General features: G+C 51.4%; 1 protein-coding gene across 1 annotated transcript; it reads right to left on the bottom strand.

The window, feature by feature from the left end:
* Positions 1-15111, bottom strand: LOC311522716 (uncharacterized protein; the record flags this gene model as incomplete). The annotated part of the gene is made up of 5 exons (XM_084632203.1): positions 1-1639; positions 10927-11043; positions 13089-13215; positions 13621-13952; positions 15090-15111. The coding sequence occupies 5 exons, from the start codon at positions 15109-15111 to the stop codon at positions 540-542; spliced, it is 1698 nt and encodes a 565-aa protein (XP_084488329.1). The 3' UTR covers positions 1-539.
* Positions 15112-19567: the final 4456 nt, after the last annotated feature.

Here is a 19567-nt window from a genome sequence, read left to right as displayed (position 1 = left end):
AATCAGGATGGTAAATACCTTACAGGGTAATTAGATTCAAAACAGAGAATCCCTCTAGGCAAAACCTTAAGTTACAAAAAGAGATAAAAAACAGGAATATCCATTCCATTCAGCACAACTTATTTTCTCAGCCATTTAAAGAAAACAGAATCTAACGCATATCTAGCTAGATTACTTACTAAGTTCTAAGACTCCATTCCTGTTCTGTCCCTGGCAAAAGCATCACACAGACAGAGAGAGAGGCTTTGTTTCTCCCTCCCCCCCGCTTTTGACAGTATTTTGTCTCCTCACTGGTCATTTTGGTCAGGTGCCAGCGAGGTTATCCTAGCTTCTTAACCCTTTTTTTGATGAAAGGGTTTTTCCTCTGGCCAGGCGAGATTTTAAAGGTGTTTACCCTTCCCTTGATATTTATGACGGGGCCATTTAGGGATCTGGGGCAAAAATTGGGGATTGGTCCTGCTTTGCGCAGGGAGCTGGACTAGACGACCTCCTGAGGTGCCTTCCAACCCTGATATTCTATTCTATGATTCTATTCTATTCTAAAAATGAGTGTGGGCTCTGCGGCCAGGGATGAGGGATTCAGAGGGTGGAACGGGGCTCAGGGCTGGGGCAGCTGTATGGCCACTCCCCTGTGTGCATGTGCTGGTGTAGTCTGAGGTTTGAGTTGTGTGCAAAGTCCTTGCTGCAGTAAGCACAGGCGTACGGCCGCTTCCCGGTGTGTGCGTGCGCTGATGGGTTCTCAGATGTGCGATCTGTGTAAACCCCTTGCCACAGTCAGCACAGCAATACGGCCGCTCCCCGGTGTGCGTGCGCTGGTGTATTTTCAGCTTTGAGCTCTCTGCAAAGGCCTTGCCGCAGTCAGAGCAGTAGTACGGCCGCTCCCTGGTGTGTGTGCGCTGATGGGTTCTCAGGTGTGCCATCTGTGCAAAGCCCTTGCCACAGTCAGTGCAGTGGTACGGCCGCTCCCCAGTGTGCGTGCGCTGATGGGTTCTCAGGTTTGCGATCTGTGCAAAGTCCTTGCCACAGTCAGTGCAGTGGTACGGCCGTTCCCCGGTGTGCGTGCGCTGGTGTATTCTCAGCTTTGAGCTCTCTGCAAAGCTCTTGCTGCAGTCGGCACAGTGGTATGGCCTCTTCCCTGTGTGCGTTCGCCGGTGGAGGGTCAGCATATTGGCACTGTTGAACCCCTTGTCGCAGTCGGTGCAGCGGTACGGCCGCTCCCCGGTGTGCGTGCGCTGGTGTGTTCTCAGGTGTGCGATTTGTGTAAAGCTCTTGCCACAGTCAGCGCAGTGGTATGGCCGCTCCCCGGTGTGCGTGCGCTGGTGTATTTTCAGCTTTGAGCTCTCTGCAAAGGCCTTGCCGCAGTCAGAGCAGCGGTACGGCCTCTCCCTGGTGTGTGCGCACTGGTGCTGGATGAGTCCGGAGGGTTTTCTGAACCTCTTGCCGCAGTCGATGCAGCGATGGCGACGCTGGCCCACGGGGAGTCTCTGGTGCGTAGCCAGGTCTGGTCTCTGACTGAGTTTACCCTGGCGATGGACTGTGTCCTGTGCATGGATCCCTCTGTGGGATGTGGAATCCTGCTTTCCTGCCGCACTCTCCCCACACTCAGACCATTTCCTCGTTCCGCCCGGGATCCCATGCCCTGTTGGAGAGAGCAGAGGCAATCCCAGTGTTAGCTCACGGTTAAGGCTACAAGTTTGTCAAGGATAGAAAATGTCACGGATAGAGCGATTTCTCCATTTGTCCATGACTGTTTTTTGGATGGGTGCCTTACCCTGCAATGATGGCTCCTGTCCCACAGGGATAGACCCAACGCCTTGCACTAGGCATTGAGACCTGGCCCGCGGGGTTACAGTGCCACTCAGATTTGCCCCCACTCACATTCATGATGGTTGGGGGGGGGGGGCAAACTTCAGTGAATGGCCTTGCCACCCAGATCTTCTCTAGCCCACACCAACCCCTCTGCACCAGGCTGTGGTCAGGGTTGCAGTGCTGAGGGGGAGGGTGCTTTTTGGGAGGCTAGTGCCCTCTGGGCAGGGCAGGTTTTATTAAAAATCCTGGAGCAGTCACAGTAAATGTAGTGACCTGTGATTTTACTAAGTTTACTTTAACTGCTCCATAATTTTTAATACAAAATTCCACGACAAATCTTCAACCTTAGTCACGGTGGTTCTACCCTACATTGTTTGTGCAGCACCTAGCACCTGCTCCCACGTGTACCATGCACCTCTTGGGTCTCATTTTATGCTTAAATTGTAGCCTGCCCAGGATACAGGCAGCGCCTGGCACAATGGGGCCCTGGTTTTGTTTTCAAACTTATTTTGTTTTTATTTTAACCAGAGGTGTTTATTTACCTGGTGCTGGTTCTTCACTTTCTCCTCTTATATAGCATGAGGCCTGTTTGCCAGTTTTTGTGCTGTTTTAACTACATTGGTTTGAAATTAGTTGAGGGGCTACAATTTCCTCATGTGGACGTACCGAGACTGGTTTAAAGCTGCTGAGAACAACGTAGCTTATTCCTGTGGGGGAGTGAGTCCTTTTCAAGGAATTCCTTTTAAAGAAGTCATTTAGCCTCCGCTTGATGTTTCATTCTTTGTGCAAAACTAAACTGTTTGTTTGTGACAGGGAAGCCTGGCTGTTTAAAAATAGCCAGAGCTTCGCGAACCAGCTGAGCGGCGGAGAACCAGCTGAGCAGCGGGGACAGCAGAGCAGCTCACAGTAGGAGTTTGCCTGGGAGTTCGCCTGGAGTGAGGCTTACGTCTTGCAAACTGCTCTGAGGAAGCTCGTAGTAGGAAGGTGATATGGAAGGGGGCGGGGGTTCAGCTGTTGTGACCTGCACTGGATGTGCCATGTTTGTCTTTCTTCCACAGGACAGAAGCGACTTTGTCTGTACAAAGTGCAAGCTGGTCTCCATATTGGAAGAGAAGATTGAAGGTCTGGAGCAACAGATAACAACCCTGCGTTGCATACGGGAAACTGAGGATTTCCTGGACAAAACTCAGGATAGGCTTCTAGGGGCACAAAGCTCTACAGATTTAGAGCAGGTTGCACAGAGGAGCCAAGAGGCCAGTGAAGAAGCTTGGCAACATGTGACCTCCAGAAGAGGTAAGCGGAATGTCCGGGTTCCAGCAACGCAGACACAGGTAACTAACCGCTTTCATGTTCTCTCCACAGGCATCGTTGCGGAGAGTGGACCAGATGATATGTCTGGGGCGAGAAAGCAGAAGGAGACTCCGCTGGTTGGAAGGCATGAGATGCGCTGTCCTGAGGTTGGGGGTTCCACGACCACCACTCCCAAGAGGAGAAGGCGGGTGGTGGTGGTCGGGGACTCTCTCCTCCGGGGGACTGAGTCATCTATCTGCCGCCCTGACCGGGAAAACCGAGAAGTCTGCTGCTTGCCAGGGGCTAAGATTCGCGATGTGACGGAGAGACTGCCGAGACTCATCAAGCCCTCGGATCGCTACCCCTTCCTGCTTCTCCACGTGGGCACCAATGATACTGCCAAGAATGACCTTGAGCGGATCACTGCGGACTATGTGGCTCTAGGAAGAAGGATAAAGGAGTTGGAGGCGCAAGTGGTGTTCTCGTCCATCCTCCCCGTGGAAGGAAAAGGCCTAGGTAGGGAGCGTCGAATCGTGGAAGTCAACGAATGGCTACGCAGGTGGTGTCGGAGAGAAGGCTTTGGTTTCTTTGACCATGGGATGGTGTTCCATGAAGGAGGAGTGCTGGGCAGAGACGGGCTCCATCTTACGAAGAGAGGGAAGAGCATCTTTGCCAGCAGGCTGGCTAACCTAGTGAGGAGGGCTTTAAACTAGGTTCACCGGGGGAAGGAGACCAAAGCCCTGAGGTAAGTGGGAAAGCGGGATACCGGGAGGAAGCACAGGCAGGAATGTCTGTGAGGGGAGGGCTCCTGCCTCAAACTGGGAATGAGGGGCGATCAACAGGTTATCTCAAGTGCTTATATACAAATGCACAAAGCCTTGGAAACAAGCAGGGAGAACTGGAGGTCCTGGTGATGTCAAGGAACTATGACGTGATCGGAACAACAGAGACTTGGTGGGATAACTCACATGACTGGAGTACTGTCATGGATGGTTATAAACTGTTCAGGAAGGACAGGCAGGGCAGAAAAGGTGGGGGAGTAGCACTGTATGTAAGGGAGCAGTATGACTGCTCAGAGCTCCGGTACGAAACTGCAGAAAAACCTGAGTGTCTCTGGATTAAGTTTAGAAGTGTGTGCAACAAGAGTGATGTAGTGGTGGGAGTCTGCTATAGACCACCGGACCAGGGGGATGAGGTGGATGAGGCTTTCTTCCGGCAGCTCACGGAAGCTACTAGATCGCATGCCCTGATTCTCATGGTTGACTTTAATTTTCCTGATATCTGCTGGGAGAGCAATACAGCGGTGCATAGACAATCCAGGAAGTTTTTGGAAAGCGTAGGGGACAATTTCCTGCCGCAAGTGCTAGAGGAGCCAACTAGGGGGGGCGCTTTTCTTGACCTGCTGCTCACAAACCGGGTAGAATTAGTGGGGGAAGCAAAAGTGGATGGGAATCTGGGAGGCAGTGACCATGAGTTGGTTGAGTTCAGGATCCTGACGCAGGGAAGAAAGGTAAGCAGCAGGATAAGGACCCTGGACTTCAGGAAAGCAGACTTCGACTCCCTCAGGGAACGGATGGCCAGGATCCCCTGGGGGACTAACTTGAAGGGGAAAGGAGTCCAGGAGAGCTGGCTGTATTTCAAGGAATCCCTGTTGAGGTTACAGGGACAAACCATCCCGATGAGTCGAAAGAATAATAAATATGGCAGGCGACCAGCTTGGCTTAATGGTGAAATCCTAGCGGATCTTAAACATAAAAAAGAAGCTTACAAGAAGTGGAAGGTTGGACATATGACCAGGGAAGAGTATAAAAATATTGCTCGGGCATGTAGGAATGTTATCAGGAGGGCCAAATCGCACCTGGAGCTGCAGCTAGCCAGAGATGTCAAGAGTAACAAGAAGGGTTTCTTCAGGTATGTTGGCAACAAGAAGAAAGCCAAGGAATGTGTGGGCCCCTTACTGAATGAGGGAGGCAACCTAGTGACAGAGGATGTGGAAAAAGCTAATGTACTCAATGCTTTTTTTGCCTCTGTTTTCACTAACAAGGTCAGCTCTCAGACTGCTGCGCTGGGCATCACAAAATGCGGAAGAGATGGCCAGCCCTCTGTGGAGATAGAGGCGGTTAGGGACTATTTAGAAAAGCTGGACGTGCACAAGTCCATGGGGCCGGACGAGTTGCATCCGAGAGTGCTGAAGGAATTGGCGGCTGTGATTGCAGAGCCACTGGCCATTATCTTTGAAAACTCGTGGCGAACCGGGGAAGTCCCGGATGACTGGAAAAAGGCTAATGTAGTGCCAATCTTTAAAAAAGGGAAGAAGGAAGATCCTGGGAACTACAGGCCAGTCAGCCTCACCTCAGTCCCTGGAAAAATCATGGAGCAGGTCCTCAAAGAATCAATCCTGAAGCACTTGCATGAGAGGAAAGTGATCAGGAACAGCCAGCATGGATTCACCAAGGGAAGGTCATGCCTGACTAATCTAATCGCCTTTTATGATGAGATTACTGGTTCAGTGGATGAAGGGAAAGCAGTGGATGTATTGTTTCTTGACTTTAGCAAAGCTTTTGACACGGTCTCCCATAGTATTCTTGTCAGCAAGTTAAGGAAGTATGGGCTGGATGAATGCACTATAAGGTGGGTAGAAAGCTGGCTAGATTGTCGGGCTCAACGGGTAGTGATCAATGGCTCCATGTCTAGTTGGCAGCCGGTATCAAGTGGAGTGCCCCAAGGGTCGGTCCTGGGGCCGGTTTTATTCAATATCTTCATAAATGATCTGGAGGATGGTGTGGATTGCACTCTCAGCAAATTTGCGGATGATACTAAACTGGGAGGAGTGGTAGATACGCTGGAGGGGAGGGATAGGATACAGAAGGACCTAGACCAATTGGAAGATTGGGCCCAAAGGAATCTGATGAGGTTCAATAAGGATAAGTGCAGGGTCCTGCACTTAGGACGGAAGAACCCAATGCACAGCTACAGACTAGGGACCGAATGGCTAGGCAGCAGTTATGCGGAAAAGGACCTAGGGGTGACAGTGGACGAGAAGCTGGATATGAGTCAGCAGTGTGCCCTTGTTGCCAAGAAGGCCAATGGCATTTTGGGATGTATAAGTAGGGGCATAGCAAGCAGATCGAGGGACGTGATCGTTCCCCTCTATTCGACATTGGTGAGGCCTCATCTGGAGTACTGTGTCCAGTTTTGGGCCCCACACTTCAAGAAGGATGTGGATAAATTGGAGAGAGTCCAGCGAAGGGCAACAAAAATAATTAGGGGACTGGAACACATGAGTTATGAGGAGAGGCTGAGGGAGCTGGGATTGTTTAGCCTGCAGAAGAGAAGAATGAGGGGGGATTTGATAGCTGCTTTCAACTACCTGAAAGGGGGTTCCAAAGAGGATGGCTCTAGACTGTTCTCAATGGTAGCAGATGACAGAACGAGGAGTAATGGTCTCAAGTTGCAGTGGGGGAGGTTTAGATTGGATATTAGGAAAAACTTTTTCACTAAGAGGGTGGTGAAACACTGGAATGCGTTACCTAGGGAGGTGGTAGAATCTCCTTCCTTAGAGGTTTTTAAGGTCAGGCTTGACAAAGCCCTGGCTGGGATTATTTAACTGGGAATTGGTCCTGCTTTGAGCAGGGGGTTGGACTAGATGACCTTCTGGGGTCCCTTCCAACCCTGATATTCTATGATTCCCTCTATTCGACATTGGTGAGGCCTCATCTGGAGTACTGTGTCCAGTTTTGGGCCCCACACTTCAAGAAGGATGTGGATAAATTGGAGAGAGTCCAGCGAAGGGCAACAAAAATAATTAGGGGACTGGAACACATGAGTTATGAGGAGAGGCTGAGGGAGCTGGGATTGTTTAGCCTGCAGAAGAGAAGAATGAGGGGGGATTTGATAGCTGCTTTCAACTACCTGAAAGGGGGTTCCAAAGAGGATGGCTCTAGACTGTTCTCAATGGTAGCAGATGACAGAACGAGGAGTAATGGTCTCAAGTTGCAGTGGGGGAGGTTTAGATTGGATATTAGGAAAAACTTTTTCACTAAGAGGGTGGTGAAACACTGGAATGCGTTACCTAGGGAGGTGGTAGAATCTCCTTCCTTAGAGGTTTTTAAGGTCAGGCTTGACAAAGCCCTGGCTGGGATGATTTAACTGGGAATTGGTCCTGCTTTGAGCAGGGGGTTGGACTAGATGACCTTCTGGGGTCCCTTCCAACCCTGATATTCTATGATTCTATGAAAACTAAACTAAAATCCTCAAGAGGGTGGGGTTTGGGGTTGAAGGGATGTAACCTGTCACTCAGGGTGTGTGATGTAACCTGAAAAACATGTTTGTATTGTTTTACAACCCAATCAGTGACAATGCTGTGCTGGAAAGTGAGAGTGGCCTTTGATCTACAGACAGTCACAGACACGTTAGGGCTGAGGGCTGTGCTAAGCATGGACACTGAAGCAATGGAAGTGACAACGATTTCATGCCACTGAGGCCACGTCTACACTACCCGCAGGATTGGCGGGTAGTGATCCATCTATTGGGGATCGATTTATCTCGTCTAGTGTAGATGCGATAAATGGATCCCCAATCGCTCTGGCGTCGACTCCGGAACTCCACCACTGCAAGAGGCGGAAGCAGAGTCGATGGGGGAGCAGTGGCCGTCGATCCCGCACTGCGAGGATGCGAAGTAAGTGATTCTAAGTTCATCTAAGATATGTCAACTTCAGCTACGCTATTCTCGTAGCTGAAGTTGCGTATCTTAGATCGATCCCCACCCCCAATGTAGACCACGCCTGAGAGAGCAGGACTAGTGGGGATGTGACAAAGGCCATGCCACCTCCTCTCCCTCACACCCTGCCCATACACCAGGGTACTCCACACCATAGCCTGTAGGACGATTTCGTCTGGCCCCCAAACACATCAGCTTCCCCTGCAGAAGCTGCCTGGAACCCGGGGCAGTTTTAGCACATTACAGTGAAGCTCTACAAGTGCCTGAGACCTGCTCTACAAATTGCATCCTCCATGTGGCGTCCCCTCACACTCATCGTACATGACTGATCCTGCTCTGCCTCGAGCCATTCCCAGCTTTCTCCTTATTCGCTGGAGAAGGTTTCTCCAGTCTGAGAGGTTATGTGCGCAATGAACTGGCAGAGAGGGGGTGGGAACCTGGAGAGGACAGTACCTTCTCTGCCGAGGGCCAGTGACTCTGGGATGCTCTCCTAGGCTGCGAGCAGGTTTTTGCCCTTCTCTGAGCTATATTTGGACCCACGTGCCCAGGGCCATAGGACACCAGCATTCATAACTTGAGAGAGGAGGGTCAGAGGCATGAAACTCATCTCAAAAATCTCTAGGACAACCCTTCCCTTGGTATGATTTTCTGAGGTGTGGGAAGCCTAGAAGAAGGTGATGTGGTCTATGGACCGGCAGGCTTGTATTTCTACCCAGGTGCTTTTCTCCCCACCCCCCCCGTGCCAGATCCGCTGACACACACAGACGAATTTTAGCCTCACAGTCCCAATGCCCTCTCCATTACACAGGTGAGGAATCTGAGGCATGGTGGAGCTGTAATGACCCACTTCTAGAACTGAACCAATATGTAGGGACAAAATTAGAAAGGCCAGGGCTAAAAACAAATTAAACTAGCTAAGTATATAAAAGGGAACAAGAAAGCATTTTACAAATACATGGGAAGCAAGAGGAAGATCAAGGACAGGCTAGGCCCATTACTAAATGGAGGGAAAGACAATAAGAGAAAACGCAGCAATTGCCAAACTGTTAAATGCCTCCTTTGATTCAGTTTTCACCAAAAAAGTTAGCAGTGATCGGTCGACTAACATAGTGAACATTAGTGTCAACGGGGTAGGATCTGAGCCTAAAATAGGAAAAGAAATAGTTATGAATTTCTTAGACAAGATAGATGCCTTCAACTCAGCAGCGCCTGATGAAATACATCCTAGAATATTTAAGGATCTGGATGAAGAGATCTCCGAGCCATTAGCGATTATCTCTGAGAACTCCTGGAGGATGGTAGAGAAAACAGAGGACTGGAAAAAGGTAAATATAGTACCATCTATAGAAAGGGAAATAAGGACTACCCAGGGAATTATAAACCAGTCAGCTTAACTTCACCTGGAAAGATAAGGGAGCAAGTAATCAAACGTTCTATTTGTAAGCCCCTAGAAGGAAATAAAAGTAATAAGTAACAGTCAACATGGATTTGTCAAGAACAAATTATGTGAAACTAACCTAATATCCTTCTTTGACAGGTAACAAGCCTTGTGGACAGGGTGGAAGCAGGACATGTCACAGCTCGACTTTTGTAATGCTTTTGATACGGTCTTCTCATAAACAAACTAGAGAAATATAGCCTAGGCAAACCTACTATAAGCTGTGCGTGCAACTAGTTGGAAAACCACACTCAGAGAGTAGTTATTATGGTTCATAAATGAACTGCAAGGCTATATTGAACGGGATCCCACAGGGATCTGTCCTGGCTCTAGTTCTATTCCATATCTTCATAAATGATTTGGACAATGGCATAGAGAGTACACTCAAAGTTTATGGATGATTCAAAGCTGGGAGGTGTGCAAGCCCTTTGGAGGACAGAATTAGAATTCAAAATGATCCTGACAAACTGGAGAAAAGGTCAGAATTAAATAGGATAAAATACAATAAGATCATACACAAAGTACTACACTTATGTAGGAATAATCAGTTACACAAATACAGAATGAGAAATGACTGCCTAGGAAACAGTACTGCAGAAAACCATCTGGGGTTATAGTGGATCACAGACTACATATGAGTCAACCATGGAATCGTTTTTTGGGGGAGGGGGAAAAAGCAAATATTCTGGGATGTATTAGCAGGAGTGTTGCATGCAAGATGCGAGAAGTAATTCTTCCACTCTACTCAGCACTGGTAAAGCCTCAGCTGGAGTACTGTGTCCAGTTCTGGACACCACACTTCAGAAAGGATATAGACAAACTGGAGAGGGTCAGAGGAGAGTAACAAGAATGATTAAATGTCTAGAAGACATGACCCATGAGGAAAGATTGAAAAAATTGGGTTTGTTTAGTCTGAAGAAGAGAAGACTGGCGGGGGGGCAGAAGAAGGGGAGAGCTGATAACAGTCCTCAAGTACGTAAAAGGCTGTTACAAAGAGGAGGGTGAGAAATTGTTCTCCCTATCCACTGAGGCCAGGACAAGGAGCAATGGGCTTAAATTGCAGCAAGACAGATTTAGGTTAGACATTAAGAAAAACTTCCAGACTCTACGGGTAGTTAAGCACTGGAACAAATTATCTAAGCAGGTTGTGAAATCTCCATCATTAGAGGTTTTTAAGAACAAGTGAGGCAGACACCTGTCAGGGATGATCTAGATAATACTTAGCTTTGCCTCAGTGCAGGGGACTGGACTAGATGACCTACTGAGGTCCCATCAAGTCCTACGTTTCTATGATTCAAGATATCAAGGCCAGACAGACTCATTGTACCCATCCAGCCTGGCTTCCTGCCTAACCCAGGGCAGAGAATCTCCCCCGCAGTGATTCCTGCCTCTGGCCCAGTAACTCCTGGCTGAGTTACAGCAGGGCTTTGAGAAAGACACCCCATCTCCACTGACAGACTCCCAGTGATGGAGAATCCAAGCTGCCATGAGGGGAGCTCTCCCAATGGTCCCTTCCCCTCCCAGATAAACACTGACCCCTAATTCCCAGCCTCCATTTGTCCCCTTCAGCTCCCAGACAGTGGAGCTCGCTCTGCCTTTGCCTTCTACATTAAGGAGCCTGCCACTAGCAGCTGTATAAATCAGAAGGGACTGGATTATTATGACTCACCTGAGGAGGGGCTCTCAGGCCCTGAGGTTTCCCTGGAGTCCTCGGCATCCTGGATCCAGAGCTCTGCCTCCCCTAGCTCGATCCGGTGGATTAAATCCGGTGTGGAACCTGAATAGCCTGTTTGGAGGGGAAAGAATCAATTTTATTAATAAAATTTTGGGGGCAGGGAATCATTTATATATTGGTGCAGCCCCGCACAACAGGGCCCCATCTCGATCAGGGTGTGTCTGCCAAGCACCTGGCATGATGGGACACTGACCTTGGATGCTGCTTCCGAGGAAAGCGCAAGAGATCCCAAGCAGGAGAATAAAGAAATAAGCCTTCCTTAGAGATTTCTTCTCATCTCCCACCAGGCAAGTTTAGTTCATACTCTGAAGTGCAACGTCTATGACCCATCTCAATTTGCAGTGGGGGGCCCAGTTTTAAATCCTTACTAGGGGAACTCCAGATGTTCCACAAAAAGTTCTCATCCTGCTAACATCTTGGCCTCCACGCTATCTTGTGGCAGTAAGTTCCATAGGACAACGAGTTGAACGAGTTGAAATATCATATTTAACGAGTTGAAATATCATTGAACACCCCATTAACACTCATTAAGAGACAGGGTGGATACAAAGTCCCCAACTACCCTCTCTCACTTACCCAACTGTCTCCTTAAAAATTTATGGTGGGGAAGACTTTGGAAGAAGGGAAGTTTAGTCCTTTGCCCTCTTACAGCTCGAATTCAACACTTGGCAGTACATCATTAAGGCATAAGCCACAACATGTGCCATGGCAGGTGTCACCAGGTGGCGCCATTCTACAAATCTATCAGTTCTTTTGCTTAGGTTGCAAGCGTTGTTCTACTATACAGTTGTTAAATGTATGATGCGTGTTCTTTTCAGGGAGGTTGGGAGCTGCTGCAAGCAGCAGATGTGTTTTCTCCCTGCCTTATTTTTCTAGCTAGAGTCAGTTCCTGAGGCAGAGTTGCTGCCATCGGTGTCTGGCCGGGATTCCTGGAAGAGGTTGTCGTTCACGTGACTGTTTGCTACCATGGCTGTGCCAGGACTGAGGTACGTAATGCAAGTTACACTGAGGGCTTGGCTACACTTGCAGATGTAGAGCGCTGGGAGTTAAACCAGCCCTCGGAGAGCGCAGTAGGGAAAGAGCTGCAGTGTGTTCACACTGTCAGAGTCAAGCGCACTGGCGTGGCCACATTAGTAGCTCTTGCAACGCCACAAAGAGCAGTGCATTGTGGTAGCTAGCCCAGCGTTCAAGAGGTGCAACGTGCTTTTCAAATGGGGTGGGTGGGTGGGTGGGTGGAGTGTGACAAGGACTGTGTTGTGGGTAAGTGGGGGGAGAGAGAGTTGGTTTTTGGGGGGCAGAGAGTGTGTCAGCATGCTGTCTTGTAAGTTCAGACAGCAGCAGACCCCACCCCCCACCCCATCTCACACACTCACAGCAAGCAGCATTCCACAGCAATGGTTGCTTTGTCCCGGAGCAGCTAAGCAGCCAGCTGTCAGAAATGGAGCTTTGAAAGGGCACATCCGCATTCCTACAGCCAAGGTCACAACAATGGGAAGAGTGGCCACTTGACTTAAGGGGATTATGGGACGTTTCCAGAGGCTGATCACAGCACAGTAATGCAACATGTTGTCCACACTGACGCCCGGGCGTCTCAGCCGAGGCGCAGCAAGCATTGTGCTTCTCGTGGAGGTGGATTACCAGGAGCGCTCCGGCTGCAGAGTCCAGGTGCTGTAAGAGCCTTGCCAGTGTGGACGGGTCGGGAGTTAGGGCGCCCGGGGCTGCTTTAATGCACTCTAACTTGGAAGTGTAGCCAAGCCCTAAGATTAGCCCCAGGCTCTATAGCAGCGGAGTCCAATACGTTCGCCACTAGCCACATGTGCCTAATAGGCTACTGAATTGTGGCTAATGCAAGTGGCTTTTTTATAATGTGGCTAAGAAGAAAAATTCAAAACCACAAGTGTGGCTCGCAGCGTGGCTAGCATGGAATTTTTATTGGACACCACTGCTCGATAGTCCTGATTTCTGCTTCAACAGGAAGCCGACCTGAAAGGGGCCGACATTTGCCAACACCCGACCACGGGGTGGCACATGGCAGCTGAGGCATCAAGGGAACCCAAACGTTTCACAGCTATGAGTAGAGATAAATCGGTCCTTACCCAAGGAAACGAGGGCCCGGTAATTCCTCAGCATCTGGTCCCGGTACAGCTGCTTCTCTGGCCGGGATAAGAGCTCCCATTCCTCCCGGGTGAAATACAGAGCCACCTCCTCAAACGCCACCCGCAGCTGCTGGCACAAGCGTTACACACTCAGCACCCTCCGCGCCAGCCCCAGCCCGGGCTCTCCGCAGGGGACGCGGGTTCGAGGGCAGCGGCTCCCGGGGAACCCCCAGCCCAGCAGCTGTGACCCAGGGAGACCCCCCCGCACAGCCCCCCGGGGACTCGGGGTAAAGGGGTCGCGCCTGGCTCCGCATGTCCGCCCGGCTTTGTGGGCGGCTCCTGGGGCCCCAAAGCCGCTCCCCGGCCCCAGCGCTCCGCCTGCTGCAGCCCCTGACCCCCGGCCCCAGCGCTCCGGCTGCGGCAGCCCCCAGCCCCGGGGTCACTAGCGCGGGAGGGACCCGGTCCCGGCCCCCCTCGGCCCCAGCCGGGACCAGCCAGTGCCCGGCCGGGGAGTCCCCGCCCCGCGTCCTACCTGCGCCGGCCCCGCTGCAGCCATCGCCGGGCTCGGCTCCGGCCCCGGCCGCTTCCTCCGCCCGGGCAGCGACTTCCCGCCCCGCAGCTGGTCCCTCCCCGAAACCGACTGGCCCGCCTGGGGCTGCAGCCGGGACCCGCCCTGCGCAGGGGCCGGGCTGGGACCCAGGTGTCCGGGAAGGCCCCGCCCCGCTCCAACCCTGCCGCGCTCCCCGCCCGCGCCTGCGCCGCCAGCTCCAGCAGCCGGGGGAGGCCCCAGCGCAGGGACTTTCTGGATCAGCCCCCCCCGGACGCCTGGGTCCCGAGTCCGGCCGCCGGGGGCGCTGGCGGCACCTGGAGCCCCAGTGGCAGGAGCCCGTAAGGGGGCAGCTCGGTCCCCGCCCCTGGGCTGTGCGTGGGGCCGTAGGGAGCTGGCTAGGGCGGGGGCTTGGGAGCCCCGATTCCTGGGTTCTTTCCTGGCTCTTGGAGAGGAGTAAGGATCAGTGGGGACAACAGGGCTCAGGCCAGGCTGTGCAGCTTGTCAGTCTCTCAGTAACGGTATGTCTACACTGCGAAGTTGTCAACAAAACGTTTGTCTTTCACGGGTACTTAAAAAAGCCCCCCCCCCCCACGAAAGACAAAAGTTTTGCCCGACGCAAGTGGCAGTGTGAACGCGGCTTTGTCGGCAGGAGCGCTGTCCTGCCGACAAAGCTAATGCCGCTGGTAGGGCTGGAAGAATTTGGCAGCAAAAGCTTGTTGACCCCCTCAAAGATTCTAGTAGATTGGTGAGGCACAATTTCCCTTTACTAAAACCATGTTGACTCTTCCTCAACAAATTATGTTCATCGATATGTCTGACAATATTGTTCTTTCTTATAGTTTCAACCAGTTTGCCTGGTACTGAAGGCAGGCTTACAGGCCTGTAATTGCTGGGAGCATCTCTGGAGCCCTTTTTAAAAATTAGCGTCACATTAGCTATCTTCCAGTCATTTGGTACAGAAGCTGATTTAAATGATAGGTTACATACCACAGTTAGTAGTTCTGCAATTTCACATTTGAGTTCCTTCAGAGCTCTTGGGTGAATTCCATCTGGTCCTGGTGACTTGTTACTGTTCAATTTATCAATTTGTTCCAAAACCTCCTCTAGTGATACCTCAATCTGGGACCGTTCCTCAGATCTGTCACCTAAAGAGAATGGCTCAGGTTTGGGAATCTCCCTCACATCCTCAGCCGTGAAGACCGATGCAAAGAATTAATTTAGTTTCTCCGCTATGGCCTTATCGTCCTTGAGTGCTCCTTTTGCACCTCGATCGTCCAGTGGCCCCACGGGTTGTTTAGCCGGCTTCCTGCTTCTGATGGACTTAAAAAAAAATTGCTATTACTTTTTGAGTCTTTGCTAACTGTTCTTCACATTCTTTTTTGGCCTTCCTAATTGTGTGGTGTGTGTGTCTTTCAGGAGGGCTGCACCATGTGTGTTACAGGAGCTCACACCTGTGTCTCTGCCCAGCGCCATGGGGAGGGCAGCTGCCCCATACAGATGCCCTGTTTTGACCTCGGTGCTGGCGCCCTGGCTGTGTGCCCCTGTCCTCCCGCCCATTGGGCCAGGCCTTCCGCCCCCGCTGGCCACAACAAATGGTCCAAAATAAAACGCATCAAGGGCCCGCAGGATGCCGAGCACAGCCGGTGTAGTGTAGGAAACTGCTCTCTGTAGGAATATGCTATTTAGGGTGCACTCAGCAGGCTCACACAAACAGAGCATGCTCACTAACATCTGCTGAAGCCACTGCCCTTCACCCTGCCCTTATTAGCCATAAGATTCTGCTGACTGCTTTTAACGGGAGTTAAAAAGGGGCAAAGGGGGGCAAATCGGAGGAAGGGGGTGGCCAGGGTCTGAGCAGGGGGTGAAACTTGACTGGTCAGGGGGGTCAAGCAGCTGGAGGCAGGGTTAGGGTAGGGGCTGAAGGCAAAATCAGGGATGGGGTGGAGAGGTGACAAGTTAAGCCCAGGGGTGAGGAGGTGCCAGAGGGTGTCAGAGGGCAAAACCCCGGCACAGGCAGAGGCAGAGGGGGTAACAGTTACCCCGGTGGACTGAGACACCAGTGTTTGCAAAAATAGGGTGGGGGGAACAGAGGGGCTTTTCTATTTCCCCTCCCACAGACTGGGCTTCCCAGGGCTGGGTTCTTAAAGGCACGGGCATTCCAATGTCTTTTCTTAAAGGCACGGGCATCCGAATGCCAGGTCACTGCAGCTCCTCTTTGACGTAACCTACTGAGGTGCTGCAGCAGGAGACTTAATTCAATGAAACCGGGCCTTCCCTACCCCCCAGAGGGCTGTACACCCCCCCTCAATTTCCCCAACAGCCCCCCCCTCCCCGCCAGTGGTCAACTAGTTACATGCAGTGTTGCCAGTTTAGTCATTGGCTCGAAACTTGAATTGAAATTGAAACATGAATACACACTTTAAAAAAAAGTCAATAAGGCTTTCTGCATGTTGATGCAATCCAGAGGATTGGAGTTTTGCAGCCTTTTCGCAGTTTGTCATTCTGCATTGGCTTTGCTGATGAAGCTGGCAAACCAAGCTCCTCCACATTTACTATATAAATCCATGGTATGCTCACATCTTGAATACCATGTGCAGTTCTGGTCATCCCATCTCAAAAATGATATACTGGAGTTGGAAAAGGTACAGAGAAGGGCAACAAAAATGATTAGGCTTATGGAACAGCTTCTATATGAGGAGAGATTAAAAAGACTGGGGGACTTTTCGGCTTGGAAAAGAGACTATGGAGCCGGGGGGGGGGCGGGGGGTCTATAAAATCTTGACTGGTGTGGAGAAAGTGAAAAGCTCCCTCACATAACACAAGAACTAGGGGTCACCCAATGACGTTAATAGACAGCAGGTTTAAAACAAACAAAAGGAAGTACTTCTTCACACAACATACAGTCAATCTGTGGAACATTTTGCCAGGGGCTGTTGTGAAAGCCAAATCTAGAACAGGATTCAAAAAAGAACTAGATAAGTTAATCAAGGATATGTCCATCAATGGCTATTCGCCAGGATGGGCAGGGATGCAACACCATGCTCTGAGAGCCTCTGTTTCCCCAAAGCCGGGAGTGGATGACCAGGGATGGATCACTCAATAATTGCCCTGTTCTGTTAATTCCCCTTGAAGCACCTGACATTGGCCATTGTCGGAAGACAGAGTATCGGGCTAGATGTTCTGACCCAATATGGCCGTTCTTATGTAAAAAATTATAATATAATAAAAATGTTTGGTACAGAAACTCCCAACACCAGCCAAAATCGATCACTTGGGCAACACAGCTCTGTCTGCTGGATACCTAGGCAGAGTAGGTGAGTTCATGTAAATACAGTCTGGTCCTGAAGCCTTCCCCCCACCCCTGGCTCATCACTAGCTGTCAGGGGAGAGCTCACTCAGACCTTGCTTACAAACCATCATTTTAAATTATAAGGTTGGCCAACATTGCCAAAACCAATGCGCCAACATTGTCAGCAAAAACAGCTGTGTGAGGAAGCTAGTCTTTGTTCAGACTTTTCAAACCTATTATACTTTTTCAGGTACAAGTATTTTATCATCCATTGTATCTGCTTTTAAAGTGTGTATTCACGTTTCAATTTCAATTCAAGTTTCCAACCAATGACTAAACTGGCAACACTGCACGTAACTAGTTGACCACTGGTGGGGGGGGGGGCCTGTTGGGGAAATTGAGGGAGGGGTGTACAGCCCCCTGGGGGGGTAGGGAAGTCATAGATGAGATTTTCTCCATTAGGATCATAGACTATCAGGGTTGTCCCGGTTTTACTGAATTAAGTCTCCTGCTGCAGCACCTCAGTAGGTTACATCAAAGAGGAGCTGCAGTGACCTGGCATTCAGATGCCTGTGCCTTTAAGAACCCAGCCCTGGGAAGCCCAGTCTGTGGGAGGGGAAATAGAAAAGCCCCTCTGCTCCCCCAACCCCATTTTTGCAAACAGTGGTGTCTCAGTCCACGAGGGTAACTGTTACCCGTTCTGTCCCTGCCTGTGCCGGGATTTTGCCCTCACCCTGGGGTTAACTCATCTCCTCCCCCACCCCCATCCCATCAGCCCCTACCCTAACCCTGCCTCCAATGGCTTGATCCCCCTGTACCTTGTGCATGGGCAGTAGGAGCCTGCTAGAGGGCAGCCAGCTCCTTGTCCTTGGGCTGTGGGGCCTCGCTGCGCCTTGGGGAGCTGGCTAGAGCAGGGCGCTGGGAGCCCAGATTCCTGGGTCCGCCCCTGGCTCTGGGAGGGGAGCAGGGACTAGTGGGTACAAGAGGGCCCAGGCCAGGCTGTGCAGTGTGTGTGTCACAGTAAGGGACAGGTCGGGCTGTGTGGTGTGTTTGTTGCTCGGCTGTGTGATGTTGGTGTGTGTGTTACAGGAGATCACACCCCAGCTGTGTAATGTGTGTTGGAGGAGCTCCCACCCAGCAGGGTGCCGTGTGTGTGTGTATATATGTGTTTGTTTCAGGAGCTCTCACCCAGTGCCCATGGCACTGCCCGGATCCATGGGGATCCCCATACAGATGCCATGTTCTGTCCTTGGTGTTGGTGCCCTCGCTGACTGCCCAGCCCCCCGTCCGGCCGCCCCTTTCCCCACCCATTGGGCCAGGCCCTGCACACCCTGGGTGCTACCCTCGCGGGCCACAACAAATGGTCAAGGTCAAAAACACCAAGGGCACCCTGGGGCCTGCGGGATGCCGAGCGCAGCCGGCTCTTCCAGAAGCTCGCCATGCTGCTGCACTTTGTGGTGAAAGACATGCAGAGGGGAGGGGGAGATGGATCCTGTGTGTTGCAAAGCCCCAGCCAGATGGGGGTGCTACAGAGCCCTGCCAGCCCAGCCTTGACCACTAGCACTGACCTTGTTGCCCATAACCCCAGCACCCCCTAACCTCTGTTAACCCAAGGCCAGCATCCTCCCTGGCTGCTGGAGAAGAGGATACTGGTCTGTGGGGTAATGTCTCTCCCATTCTCATCCTTCCTCCACTGGACCTTTCCTCTGTCTCACACCTCCCCTAAAGTGGCTGGGTCTGTGCCCCACTCTAGCAGCTGCTTCACGTAAGAGGGGGGCAGCCCAGTCCCTGTGGTTCAGGTGTCCTGAGGTAACAGCTAACAGAGATGAAGAGAAGGACAGGTGGTTTGGGGCAGGGAGGGTCACCAGGGGCCTCAGGACTGCTGGGTTCCATCCCCAGCTCTGCAAGGGAGATAGTGGGTTATAGCAGGGGGGTCTCAGAATCAGGATGCCTGGATTCTATCCCTGGCTTTGGGAGGGGAGTGGAGGCTAGTGGGTTAAAGCAGTGGGGGCTGGGAGCCAGGACTGCCCTGGAATGGGATCTCAGCCACTTTTCCCTTGTGATGCTCTTTCTGTCCTGTTGCAGAGCGGGGACCCAACCCTGATCTCAACACCAGCCTAGCCAATATCAACAAGCAGTGCCGGAGCAAGAGCATCCATTGAGGCGGCTATCAAGGGAGGGGTACGTAGCCGGGTCCTGCCAGCCCAGCTCAGGGGGCACAGGGGCTCATGGGCTGCAGCCTTGCTGCATTCTCTGGGTCAGGCCATGCCATGTCGATGGGCATTGGGAGCCTTGAATGAGGGAATGAAGCTGGCCTGGTGGCTACAGTGCTGAGCTGGGCTACAGGACTCCTGGTTTCTAATCCTAGCTCTGCACTTGCCACTCTGTGACCTTGGGCAAATCACTTAGGTAACAGGGAATTGCCAGATTGGATCAGAGCAGAGGTCTGTCCACTTCTGTGTCCAGTACCAGAGGCTGCAGAGGCAGGTTTAAGAACACTGCAGTAGCAGCTGTGGGGGATAATAATCCTATGCCAGGACACATCTTGGTCTGTAATAGTAACAATCAGCTCGAGCCCTGAAGCAGAAGGTTTAATATCCCTGCCAGAATTTGGTTACATTAACTATTCCAGCTCTGGAT

This window comes from Lepidochelys olivacea, assembly GCF_965140295.1.
Source record: "Lepidochelys olivacea isolate rLepOli2 genome assembly, chromosome: 6".
NCBI lineage: Eukaryota > Metazoa > Chordata > Testudines > Cheloniidae > Lepidochelys > Lepidochelys olivacea.
Note: the sequence above shows the minus strand (reverse complement) of the source record. Positions and strands in the feature narration are given on the sequence as shown.